The 14,249-nt window shown below is 37.8% G+C and overlaps 1 protein-coding gene across 1 annotated transcript in view; it reads right to left on the bottom strand.

The window, feature by feature from the left end:
- The window catches only part of KITLG (KIT ligand), an 86,842-nt gene that overhangs the window by 14,451 nt on the left and 58,142 nt on the right, over positions 1-14,249 (bottom strand). Inside the window, exons 4-6 of the mRNA XM_089652477.1 lie at positions 4,156-4,317; positions 2,806-2,962; positions 2,652-2,717 (exon numbers count right to left, since the gene is read on the bottom strand). Of these exons, the coding sequence (XP_089508603.1) occupies positions 2,652-2,717; positions 2,806-2,962; positions 4,156-4,317 (385 nt within the window). The remainder of the gene's footprint in view (positions 1-2,651; positions 2,718-2,805; positions 2,963-4,155; positions 4,318-14,249) is intronic.

A 14,249-nucleotide genomic window follows, 5' to 3' on the forward strand; every position in this document is an offset into this window, starting at 1 on the left:
ATTGAACTGTATAACATTAGAATACTTATTATAAATATCAATAAATTCACGTGCTTCACAGACATGTTAAAATTGTTTTCTGCAGCAGGTACTTTGTGAAATAGTGTTGGCAAGAATGGTTAAGCTGAACAAGTTTGAAAATAGTTTGCTGGCTGAGTTTAACTGAAGAGTCATGGTGATAGAGATGTTCAACAATGTCGTCAATTTAATCCAGTTTCACAAAGCAGTTACATTCAAGGCATATGCTGCCATGTCATAGTTGCTTATGCTTAACCATAACATCAAGCCATGAAATGGCTGGTGTCATAACTGATCACATGTACAGTACCATGGCAATTTCAGATCAAACAGAGGCCAAGGTGGCAACTTTCTTGGCTATAAAGGAGGGTTTGGTGCGCTTTAAAGTGTATGTCACTCTTAACTATGGACTTCTCTTATTTGCTCCCTCCTTTTGCTTTGTTACATCACATTTTTTTTTTTTTCAATAATTGTTTGATGGGTGCAAAAAAAAGTTTTTTCTTGTTAAACATTCAGAGCTGTACCTTATCTTGTGTCCCTGTCCCTGGATTGGCAAAAGATAACTTGGCAAGGCCGAAATTATTATGGCTGTATGTTGCCAGACCACAACAGAAAATTAGGGGCTGAGTGCATTTTGGTAGAACAACAGGTATTTTGGTAAATCAACATGTATTGCAGAAATATACTGCATATGTTTTTTTGCTCTTAGATATACTTTAAATAGGCAGTGTAAAAAAGTTAAAAATGTAAACATTTAGGAATATCTATATTTTATTTTAGACCTGTTAAATTTATGGTGTCTGAAGCCATTACTTAACCCATTGCATTCTCATCACACCTATCTGCCCCTAGTGTTCATTTGAGGTAAGCAGAAGTGAGGGTCTTTGAATTGCTGTCTCACATGGAAGAGTATACAAGTTCAATAGAAGAGCCAAGGCTAATTAAAAAAGTGTGTTTGCTGGAACATTTATAGGAGCTATGTGTGTGCTATCCTTTTAAGTTTTGTTGTTCCCAAAGTTATAGTACATATTCAACATAACAGCCAAATTCTCAGTGTAACATGAAACATGGTAAAATCTGGCTAGATGCTATGGGCAACACATTTTCCCCAGATGTGTATACAAATATTCAAGATGTGGAAAATCAGTGAATTAGCAATTTTTGTGATTTGCTCTTTACTATTAATAAAACAAGGGTTTACTAAAACTTGCTTTTAGCCTCATTAAATATGCAGCCATATGAAGAAAGAGTGGATTTTGGAAAATTAAGAACTGAAATTTGACACATTAAATCACTACACCCCTCTTTATCATGCATAACCATATTTATATGTTTTTCTAATTAATAAGCAGTGAACTTCCTGGCAATGTTAAATCTTAAGTGAGCTAAAAATATATCTAAATTTAAATTTTAACTTTGATGTCTGTAACTGAAGATATAAATTAATTTCATAATAAAGGTGATTTATATGTCTTGGGGCAAATTCATTTAGCTAAGAAAGCTTGCTCATTCTTGTGTGTTTTAATGGAATCAGCATATAATGAGAGGAATGGGAAATATGGGAAGCTCACTGGTTCCCAAGTATTTCAAAGACTGGGATCCCCTGGGTATTAAAGTGGATTTACACCTTCTAACATTGTTATTGTTAAACAATGCAAAAGTGTCCAATAATTGTATTGTAATGCCTGTACTTTTGATACTTTAAAAATATACAGGTATAGGATGAATTCTATACCAGGAACCTACCGTGAATGCTATCTGCAGCTTTAAACTTGCCTAGTCTTGCCTTACCTAACCTGGAAACTGCGATACTACGAAAAACTGGTGCTTGAAAACTGATCACATTTGTGATCTGCATTTGGGATGCTGCTAACAATATATTGGCACCTGCAAATCACAAGGGTAGCACCTTCAATTGTGGTGAAGTAAATGTGCCCAGAACATGCCTTTCCTGCACTGCATTCTGGCATGAACTGGCCCTAAGCAACAAAAGTAATTCCCAGGTCTCGTTACAATTATTAGTAAGTATTATCTGAGAGACAGCCCACAGTTGCAGTAGTAGCTAATGTTAGATATGCTTTGAGCATATCTCATACACCAGCCTGATGCCAATACATACAACTAAAAGAAACAAGAGTTTTGCTAACACAATTAGGTACTTAAAAAGATAACGGACTCACATTATTCACTAACATTCATTTTGCAGTGTGCATACACCTTCCACAGTTAATAGCTTGTATACATTTTGTAAATCAACCCATTTGCGTCAGCTGACTCATGGAACACAAAGTTCTTTCTGTGTGACCAATATCTCATCACCCAGTTATGTAATAGATATATTGCAATAAGTCACTTAGAGCTCCCCTCTAGTGGCTAATCAACACATCTCTAGATTTATTCAAACAATAAAAATAAAGAACAGCAAATTTAAAAATGTCTTAAAGTCATACACATCAATAAAAAAAATATTAAAACTATTCAAATAAATAACAAAAAAGTGCTTACTGAAAATACAGCCTCCTGCTATTTCTGTAATTGTTCAAACTGTAGCACAATCAATTCTTTCTCAAACAAGTTAAAAAACCCATATCAAAACAACTATCACATGAACATAAGTCATAAAGTGTACTTACCAGATATGCTGCCATTTCTTAATTTACTTGAAGCATACTGTATGCTTCCTTTTGTAACTGAGTCTCCTAAAAATAAGAAAAACATTTCTTGAGCCCATAAATTAATATTAACATAGGATATGCAGTAAACAAAACCATATGATATAAAACGTACCTGCTCTAGGGTCACTTGTAGGTACCATACATATATCATCAAAGTGTGTATTATTTACTTCTCGGAAAACTGAAATAGTTTCAGTAACCAAATTAAAAAAATTCCTTGGGGAGAACATCTCTTCAGAAACATTTTCTAAATATTCATATACAAAGTCCTGTTAGGGTAGAAAAAAAGGAAAGACATCACAAAACTGTACAATAATATTACTAATAGTTCTTTAGTAAAACGGTTTTTTTTTAATCTATTTATAAGAACAGCCGTTCAATATTCAGCCATCATGATAGTAAACACTGGCTGAACTTGCTTATGAGCTATCCTTATCCACTTGATGAATGCCCAAGATTTTGTGAAGGATCTTATTGAGAACTGGAGAGAGCTTTGAAAAGCTTTGAAACGTCTACAGAACAAGTCAAATTCAATGTAATTAACTACTACTAGCTCTGCCAGTGATGTTGTTTGTCAGTATGTGTAATTTTCAGAATGAATGCAAAATATTTACGGTAAGTTCAGTGTACATATAATGCATGCACCGTGATGGGGGGGGGCATGTTTTTGCTACTGGATTAAGTACTTTCACCTATTTGCACACGCATGAAAGAATGCTCAGCTTCTTCCAGTAATTATGTGTTGGCCTGCAGCTACATTCTGTACTCTGTGGGAGGCCCTTTTACTTGCTCTTGATTTTTTTTTTAAGAAAATACATTTTTGTCCTACACTAGAATCATTTCTTTTAGACTGAAGAATGTTCACGCTAATGTTTTCCTCTTATCTTAGAACTATTAAACACTTAATGATCTGTGGATAATAAAAGAATAAGCTTTAATGTAATATTTGCAAATCTTAAACAGAATCACTGGAACCCAGCAAAGAACCCTGAATACAGAATGTAATTTATTAAATCATACAAAGTTTATGGTAAGCAAGCTTAACTGCTCTTATTTTAAAAAAACTTTGGGTAGTAAAATCAATTTAAAAATGAGTGAATGAACACAAGACAATCTGTCTTTATCCTCACTGCATCTTAGACACTAATACAGGCTTTCCTAGGAATGTAGTGAAGATTGCGTAGCTATAGTTATTTTTTTATAAGATATATAATATATATATATAAGAGATTTCATAAGATAAAAAATAATCTTTACTGTCTACTAGCAGTAATATTATGTGAACATACAACTAATAATATGGAATAATGATATTTTACTTCTGTAATAATGGAATAAAGGATGTAGACTTACAAAATGTCACATTTTTGTCAAGTTACAAATTACAGATAAATTGTTTTTATTATTAATAATACAATCAATAAATTAGAAAATGTAATACTATCAAGGAGCTGATAGGTACCTCTTGATCAGAGAGCTTGATACATATCCTGATTTCTCGAAATATCAGAGAAAGGCTGTCTATTATAAGATAATTTTGTGATGTGTTTGAAAATTTGGATGAAAGTTCTCCAAGGCGTGCTGACATTTCATATACCATAACGTATAACCAGCAGTGTTTTGACTAAAAGACACATAAAAAAATGAATAAATACAAATATAATTATGAATAAATACAAACATCAAAATAGTTACATCTCTGTATACTTGTAAAACATGGTCATTTAATAGAAAACATTCTCTATAGGGGAAACTTTTTAACAACAAAATGACATAATGGTTTATGTCAGAAATGTCAAACTATATTTCCACACAATTGCCATCTGGACTTTTTTTATTTAGTACAGATGTTCATTGTTTTGTGCACAAAAACCATTTTGATGGGAAAGTGGATATTTTTGCATGACTAAAAATACTCTACACAGTTATAGAATTCAAAAGAGCTCTGGAGAGTTATTAAGTTAAAAAAAAAAAACCTTCAGCCTTTGGGTTCTGGCAAATTAAAGATCTTTAGTATAAGAAGCATCTCACACTAAGCTAGAGAAGTACTGACAGAAATTGAAACAATAATGTACTCTCCACAACCCGATAAAATTTAGTGAATCCAGCATATAAATTTGCTATAATGGGTCTAAGATCCAAACAATACCACTTGGCTCAAGGGGCTTACAAGCAAACACTGTGAATGTAATGATGTATCCACAGAGATTGTGCTCATGTTTCTAGAAACCATGGAGGTTATTTACTAAAACCGGTAAACTCTGGTGTGCAGAGTGCAAACTCTGGTGCAGCCCTGCATAGAAACCAAACAGCATCTGATCCACTAATAAAAATGTATGGGGATCTGTTCTCCATCCAATGGAAATGGACAGACGATTCGTTTCCATCTCAGAGCTCATAGAGAACAACAGGTTGTGTCTGTGTCCGCTCTGCATAAGTGGAGTGGACACAGACCTGTCATCCACTTGCTCAGTGGATGATCCCCCACTGAGCAAGTGTATGCATTTACGGGTCCACACCATGTGAAAGGAGCCTTAATGGTACAGTAGGACTCTTCAGAGGCCCAGTTCAATTGACTATGATCACTTAAATATAATAAAGTGTATCTAAAGCCAAAGTTTTTTTTCATTTGGATAAAGTAGGGAAGAGCAAGAACCTCTTCCACTAGGGAGATTCCCCCCTCTCTATTTGTTCTCACTGTCAATGTCAGCAGTAATAGAAGTGAGGGAAAATCAAGAATTTTGAGTTAACACTGGAACAGGAATACAGGAAAGGTCTTCTAATACGGGTACTTGTTCCAGTATAAAATCTCTAATAGTGAATTGCCCTTTGGAGAGATTTCCTCTCACTTCCAGTTGTGTCTATTGGAGAAGAAGTAAGTCGGACAAGGATGGCAAAATAAAATGGGTTTTACCACTCCCAGTACATGCTGAACTGGCCGAATTTCAATTAATCTATGGCCAGCTTAAAATCAGGGTAACTCCCTAAGGTATTCGGGTTTATTCACAATGCAGTGTTTTGATAGCACAGCAGTAAGTCAACCTAATAAACTAAACTTGAATAATAGCCTGGAGAGCTACCTGACATCTGTTGGCAAATTTTAAATAATCTTACATAAAAAATAAATGAAGTATAATTAAGTTAGGACATTTTTATAATAATTTCTCTGCAAAAGCAATTAAAAGGTTAAGCGTTCTGTCAAGAGCTGCAAGTCTACATTATAAGGGCACTTTATGGAGCACTTTCCCAAAATCATTTTCTTATTACAATGCCTTTGTTTTACAAAGTAGAGTCTAAACCAGAAATAAAACTATAGTTCAAAATTGTAACCAAAATTTACTATGCCTGGAAACAAAATATATTTTGAACTTTTGAACTAATTGAACTTTACAGAATACTAAACTATACTATATTTCTAAATTAATACAGTGCACAATTATAAGGCAGGGCAAGATCCTTAAACTGTGATTCATGTTAATCAACTGCTGCATGTAAGTGCCAAGGGCATCTGAACAAATGAAGAGGAAATGCTTAATATTTATCAGCAATATTGTATGTGGACTAGCCAGAAAGGTATGCATCGAAGATAAAGCAAATATCTGAAATTTGATTAACATTCCAGGTGACTGTGGACGTGCAGAATGATATACAGAGATGATGAAAGATCTTGTAAAATTGACAGAATTTACAAAGAAAACAATCAAATTGTCAGGTATATAACAGTTTTTCTGAAGTCTTCAATTTTTAGCTTCATAGAACCATGACACTATGAACAAATGACTGGAAATCCATGTTAAATAGCAACATCTAGCCAGGTTTGGAAAGTGTATTTCTGCCACTTATAGTAGATATTTGAAAAAAATAGCTGTCTGTGTGTAGCTTTAGGTGACAGAAGTATCTTTAAGCCAAATTTATCAGATGTCTTCTGTTGCCATAAGGTCCCCAATGTGTCCTCGTATTAACCTTTCTTTCTAGCACAAATTGCAGACATCCAAATCCTATTTAATGGTAATTTCCAAATATAAATGACCATTTAATCTAGTTATGTATCCAATAGAAACCATTACAAATAATCTAGTTCCTGAATATGTCTTGATATCAACCTTGTAGTCTCCTGATCAGTGGGATTCACATTGGAAAAGGGAGGGTTAGCACTCTATACTATTCAGGCCCTAGTGTACTGTACTGTACGGTGATGGCACTCTTTCCAATCAGTACTGGGGCATGCTGGTGGCCAAGCTTTAATGCTTAACTGCAGTGAAGAAAAGTGGGGTCAAAGACCTCTACATCAAAAAAATCTAATTTCTTCATAAATTTAGTCCAAAATGTATTTCACTATAAGTCTTTGGTAAAAGAAAATCTCAATAAGTGTATATAAATTGGTTTGTGCAAAAATTATAGTGTCTGCAGACTATGGTATATATACTAGAATTTATTCAGCTATGATGCTATACTGGTAATGGCGGTGATCAGTAACTTATATTGGGACTGTGATAGTGTGGCGGGCAATCTGGCTTTAGCAGACATTGACTGGGAGGTACACTAGCTGACTAACTGACACTTACATCAATAGTGACCCTAATACAGTGATCAGTGGTAATACTGTACACTGTCAATGTAATAATGACACTAGCTGGGAAGGGGTTAACCTCTAGGGCAGGGGTCTGCAACCTTTAAGACATAAAGAGCCACTTGGACCCGTTTCCGAGAGGGAAAAAAAGACTGGGAGCCGCAAAACCATTGCAACATTTAAAACAAATCCGACACTGCATATATTGCAAAAAGCGCTCTGGTCATGAAGGGGGTTTAAGGGCCCAGTAAGCAAAGGGTTAATCAGGGCCACAGTGTATCGTCATAATCACAATCATAGCCTTAGGTCAGTGGTGGGCAACCTTTTTTTTCAACTGAGCCAAATCTCGCCAAAACCACGATTGAAATTTATTTTGAGAGCCACATTTTTAAAACTGAAAATACATCCCCCATATAGTAATTCATCCCCCATAGTAATTCATCCCCCATATAGTAATTCATCCCCCATATTAATTCATCCCCCATATTAAGTCCCCAAGTCCCCCCTGTGTCAATTCACTTACCTTTGCTCCGTGCGTTCCTCTCGCCGTGTTCCCGCGCCGTTCCGGTGTAGCATGAAAATCTGTCTCCTATGAGGATCTGTCTCCCTCGACGTATCTGCGCATGTGCCAGTTTCAGGCATTAGCAGCCGATCGGCGATCTCCGGCACATGCGCAGATATGTCGAGGGGGACAGATCCTCATAGGAGACAGATTTTCATGCTACACCGGTCTTCAGGGCGGACTGTGAGAGGAGCCTAGCGGGAGCCTAGCTCCGCGGGCCGGATTAAAAGGTCCGCCGGGCCGTAGTTTGCCCATTGCTGCCCTATTGCCTGTCACCCGGTGGGCAGTGTGCTCCGGAGCCGCAGCCAAGGTGAAAAAGAGCCGCATGCGGCTCTGGAGCCGCGGGTTGCCGACACCCGCTCTAGGGGCAATAAAAAGGTTAATTGTGTGCTTAACAATGTGTAATGTGTGTGATATGCTTTTTCTAATAGATGTGGCTGTTTTTTTCTCCTTTCTTTTCAGGGAGAAGAAACAGCCACATCGCTGCACTCTGTACAGAGCCCTGTGTGGGTATATGACATGACTCTTGGATATAACTAGATACTATTTTGCAGATTTTACTGTAATTGTTTTAGACTACAGCATGCCTTACATTTTCAGAGTTGTGGCGTATAGATTAAAAAACTGTGGACAAATCTTTTTTAAATATCATCATTAATTGTTTTACAAAACAACCCCATATTATGAAGAATAGTGTTGGGCTTGATGTTAGAGTCAAATGGTAAGGGCGTTCTGCTTGCCCGCCATGCCCCACAATGCACTGCGCCCTGACAGTTCATTGTGACTGGCCAAAGCAATGCATCTGACCACACGTCAGGTGCAATTCTTTGGCCAATCACAGCACATTATGCCCCCTCCCGCAGATCCCCACAACCACCAACCATGGTTGTGGGGAAGAGGGGACAGGGTGGGGACATCAACATGAGGACGAGGTGCTTTGGAGGGGAGCCCCCTATGCACCAAAGCACCCCCCTCATGTTGAGGGCATGTGGCCTGGTATGGTTCAGGAGGGGGGCACTCAATCGTCACAAGGGTCTGGTATGAATTTTGGGGGACTCCCACGCAATTTTTTTTACATTTTGGCATGGGTGTTCTCCTCAAAATTCATAGCAGACCCAAAGGGCATGGTATGGATGGGGGGGACCCCACGCATTTAAAAAAAATGTTAATTGCCGGGTAATGCCAGCAATTTATTTTACATTCAGCTGTCAGCAGGGAATCCCGCTGACAGCTGAAACATGCAAGAATGTTTTTAGTAGCTGTGCGGTATCTTACCACACACTCAGATGTGGTAAGATACCGCTTAGTGAATTGGAATTTCAAGTTGTGGGTAACATTGAATAGGAATGCTACAGTGTCCCATTTTAATTTGTTTAACGAGCTTATGGACTAGTATTTCCAGTTACACAATATATCATGCAGAAATGCTGTCCCTTATATAGGAATGGGCGTAAATTAGCTAAAATTATAGACAATTTCTATTTTAAGAAAGAAATTAGCTCTAGCATAGACAGTATTTCTACAGAATAAGCTTCCTGGGTGGAGTTTTTGGATTGTGCACTAAGATGTGTTTATTAAATTTTTGCTGCTGTTTTACTGAAACTGGTAATTATTCAGCTAGTGGACTAATTTCACTGAAATACACCTTTTCAATATAATAGCACTTGGTATTACCAATAAAGACAAGCAATATTCTTTACATCTGCTCTGTTTGGAATTGCATGATCCCCTTCACACTATCCCATCATCATTTTTTTTTAGGAAGAAACTCCAAAACATCTTTTTCCTTTTTTAATTTTGGGTAGTATGAGCAGGAATGAGTCTTGGTCATATTTTTAATACTGTCTCCCCAAGCTGTTTGGACAGTAAATTGTAGCAAAGTTTTGAATAATACCCCACCTCTGCAGGCGATGTTTGAAAGAGATGCACGTAAAGTATTTAGCTAAAAAAACACAAAGAACTGTTTGTACAAAATGCAGGAGGCATATAATTAGTGTGGACACTCACTTGCCTTTCTTAAAAATAGTTCAGCTGTAAGCTAGTGACTTTTTACATTCTCGTTTGACACGCTCTTACACAATATGCTGGAGGTATCTATAAAAGAGCAAACACTTGTCTGTACAGCCAAATCATTTTGGTAAATGTTCGCAATTATAAGAGGAAGCTCAACTTGTCATATACCATACATGATTAATCTGTTTACTTATGGATCCTAAGAGTTCATACAAGAAGTTGTTGGCTGCAAAGTTGTGAATTGTGTACATTAAACTGTTCAGTTCAATACACGCTAACTGCATCATTGCACTTCTAAGCACTCCAATCCAAACCCACTGTGTAAAAAGCCTAAAGGCATTTGTACTATATGGCAAGAATTAGTGTTACAGACAGCTGCAAAAGAGAGTTTCTATGGATCACACTTTTTGCCAACTGCTTGGGAAAATGTCTGTTTGCTGTTGTTTTTACTGAGGGTGCACAGGTAAGCTGATATTGTATGCTGCTACTTCTGGGGATTCATAAATGAGGACAAATAGATTTTCTAAAGCTCTAATCATTTCTACAACAACCTTTGCACAGGGTCAAGTTAAAGTGGTAATAAACTCTTTTTTAAACTTTTACTTACAGGTAAGCTTACAGTAAAGCTTACCTGTAGGTAAAATGAATATCTCCTAAACATGCACCGTTTAGGAGATATTCGGTCTTTTTGAGAGCCGGCACATGTGCTCTGAAGGAACGGCATACCCGTGCCATTCCTTCAGAGCACTCTGCCGTGCCCTGGGACCTCCACGCATGCGTGGCAGTGACGTCATTGTGGCTCAGCCAGTCAGATGGCCAGAGCTAGCAAACCCAGAGAGGAAGACTGGGTAAAGACAGAAGCTTCTGAAGTGGTGACAACGTGCATCTGGAGGGCTTCGTTTTAAGGTAAGTCCTTTAAAATGTGCTAGTATGCAATACAGGGGATTTTTTTTAGCTGCGGTTTACTACCGCTTTAAAGGCTACGGCATCAGGTTCACTTAATTGTTACTCCCTTCACCTTCCCATCTGTACCTTTCCTTCTCTTTCCTTCTGTGGAGGTTTCTTTCCATGGTCCCATGGGCAAATATGGGGAGAAGGTGGTGACAGTGTTGGTTGGTGCTCATTGGCCACTTAAGGACCCAGCACTGTCTCATAAAGAAGGGCTCTGTACAGAGGGAATTATCTCTTTGTTTCTTCTCCCTGCTTTGCATGGAGAAGGAACAAAGCGATTTTTAGTAAAAAGCAGCACACACAAATTAACACTTTTTAGGCACACACTTAACTCCTTGCTTAGCCTGAGATGTTAACCCCTTCCCAGCCAGTGTCATTAGTACAGTGATAATGTATAGTATTATCACTGATCACTATATTAGTGTCACTGACAATCTGAGTGTCATTCAGTTCCAACCCAGTGTCAGTTAGTGTCAGATTTTCTGCCACACTATCACAGTACCACTATAAATCACTGATCACCGCCATTAGTAGTAAAAAAAAAAACAAATTCCAGCATACACCATAGTTTGTAGACAATATAACGTTCAAGCAAACCATCAATATACACGTATTGGGATTTTTTTTACCAAAGACATGTAGCAGAATACATTTTGGCCTCAATTTATGAAGACATTTTTTATTGGATATGTTTTATATCAAAAATTATTGTTTTTTTTTTCAAACTTTTTAATGTTTTTTCGGTTATATAATAAAAAAAACAGCGGTGATCAAATACCACCAAAAGAAAGCTCTATTTGTGTGAAATAAAAATATATATTTATTTATTTCGGGTTCTTATATAGCGCCATCAATTTACGCAGCACTTTACATCAGTCCCTAACCCTCAAGGTGCATACAATCTAAGGTTCCTAACTCACATTCATACATACACATACTAGGGCCAATTTAGACAGGAGCCAATTCACCTACCAGCATGCCTTTTGGAGAGTGGGAGGAAACCCACACAGGCACAAGGAGAACATGCAAACTCCAGGCAGGTAGTGCCGTAGTTGGGATTCGAACCAACGACCCTAGTACTGCCAGGCGGAAGTGCTAACCATTTAGCCACTGTGCTGCCCATATATATAGATTTTGTTTGGGTACAGCATTGCATGACTGCACAATTACCAGTTAAAGTAGCACAGTGCTAAATAGCAAAACATGACATGGCCTGGTCATGAAGGGGGTAAAATCTTCCAGAGCATATAGGGTAGTATAAAAGGTGACTACTGAAAGCTAGGGAGGGCAGCAGTTATGTAAACATTTTGGTTGCCTTGGAAACTACAGCTTTTTAAAGATTTAACAAAATTTTTTTTTTCCTTAAAAAAAAAAAAACACTTAGAATGTTTGAGAGTGTACTCTTACGTAAAATTGCATGACTAGAAGGCCAAAAGCTCTGATGATGTTATCTGTTCCACTTGAGTTCCAGAGTTTTGCTAACTTTTGACCTATTGTACCTTCACTAATTCTTTAAAGTATGTCTGTCTCTACATTACATTGCTAAAGAGATCAATGAAACAGAATACATGTTACCGAATATTCCCTGATGGGCTTAACCAACTTCCTTATTACCTTTGAACTCAATAGGTATTGAGGGTAAGGTTTCCTTGTGCTACGTATATACACAGGGAATGAGTTTTCAGGTCTTTTGCTAAAACTAAAGTGATAAAATGTGTTGTCACTGTAAAAAAACCTGCATCAAAGACAGTGGGGGAGAAAATTATTTGATCCCTGCAGATTTTGTAGGTTTTCCCACTTACAAGGAAATGAAGGGTCTATAATTTTCATTATATGTGTATTTTAAATAATGGAGTCAGAATATCAACTAAAAATCCAGAAAAAACACATGATACAAATGTTATAAACTGAGTTTCAGTTCAGTGAGTAAAATAGGTAGTTGATCCACAAGCAAAACATGACATGGTACTTAGTGGAGAAACCCTTGCTAGCAAGCACGGAGGTAAGACGTTTCTTGTAGTTGGATACCAGGTTTGCACACATCTCATTTTGGTCCACTCTTCTCTAAATCTTAAGGTTCCTTGTCTGTCGCTTGGCAACTTAAAGTTTCAACTCCCTCCATAAATTTGCTATAGGATTAAGGTCTGGAGACTGGCTAGGTCACTCCATGACCTTATTGTGCTTCTTCTTGAGCCACTCCTTTGTTGCATTAGCTGTATGTTTTGGGTCACTGTCATGCTGGAAGACCCATCCATGACCCACCGTCAGTGTTCTGGCTGAAGGAAGAAGGTTCTCATCCAAGCAGAGAAACAGCCTCGACACATAATGCTTCCACCTCAGTGCTTGACTGTAGGGATGGTGTTCTTAAGGTCATAGTCAGCATTTTTCTTCCTCCAAACACAGCGAGTTGAGTTATTGCCAAAGAGCAAAATGTTGGTCTCATCTGAACACAACACATTCTCCCAATCTTTCTCTGAATCATTTAGATGTTCATTGGCAAACTTCAGACACCCTGTACATGTACTTCTTGAGGAGGGGGCCTTGCGGATGCTGCAGGATTTCAATCCATGGCAGTGTATTGTGTTACCAATAGTTTGTTTGGTGACTGTGATCCCAACTGCCTTGAGATCATACACAAGCTCCTCTTGTGTAGTTCTGGGCTGATGCCTCACTTTTCTCATGATCATCCTTACACCATGAGGCAAAATCATGCATGGAGCTCCAGAACGGGGGCGATTGATGGATATTTTGTATTTCTTCCATTTGTGAATAATTGCTGCAACTGTTGTCTCCTTCTCACCACCAGTGGCTGGGACACTGACCCTAGCCAAATGCAAAACTAGTGAAAAACAGAAAAGATGAGTAGGCAAAAAAATGTCAGTTGCCTCCACCTGTAAAACCATTCGTGTTTTGGGGGTCATCTCATTGTTGCCCATCTAGTGCACCTGTTGTTAATTTCATTAACACCAAAGCAGCTGAAACTGATTACCAAACCCTCTCTGATACTTAATGCAGGCCATAGATGGGTCGAAAATCGGCCGATTTTTTGCCGAAAATAAAATCGGCCGATTTTCGGATCGTTAGTGGGCTATTTGTTCGGCCTTTTTTCGGGATTTTGGCTGTTTCTTTTTTTGGTAAAGTTGGAAAAAAATCGGCCGATTTTCGCGGCAATAATGGGCTAATCGGCCGATTTTTTACCGATAAAAAATCTGCGCATGAGCAGTGACCTGCAAGAGGAAGACAAAAAGAAGTAAAAGAAGAAGAGGAAGAGGATGAAGAAGAGGATGAGGAAGAAGAAGAAGATGAGGATGAAGAAGAAGAAGAGGATGAGGAAGAAGAAGAAGAAGAAGAAGAAGAAGAGGATGAGGATGAAGAAGAAGAAGAGGATGAGGATGAATAATAATAAGAAGAGGATGAAAAAGAAGAGGATGAGGATGAAGAAGAAGAGGATGAGGATGAA

This window comes from Staurois parvus, unplaced genomic scaffold (genome assembly GCF_062004578.1).
Source record: "Staurois parvus isolate SC_StPar_1 unplaced genomic scaffold, SC_StPar_1.0 ptg000025l, whole genome shotgun sequence".
NCBI classification, from domain to species: Eukaryota; Metazoa; Chordata; class Amphibia; order Anura; family Ranidae; genus Staurois; species Staurois parvus.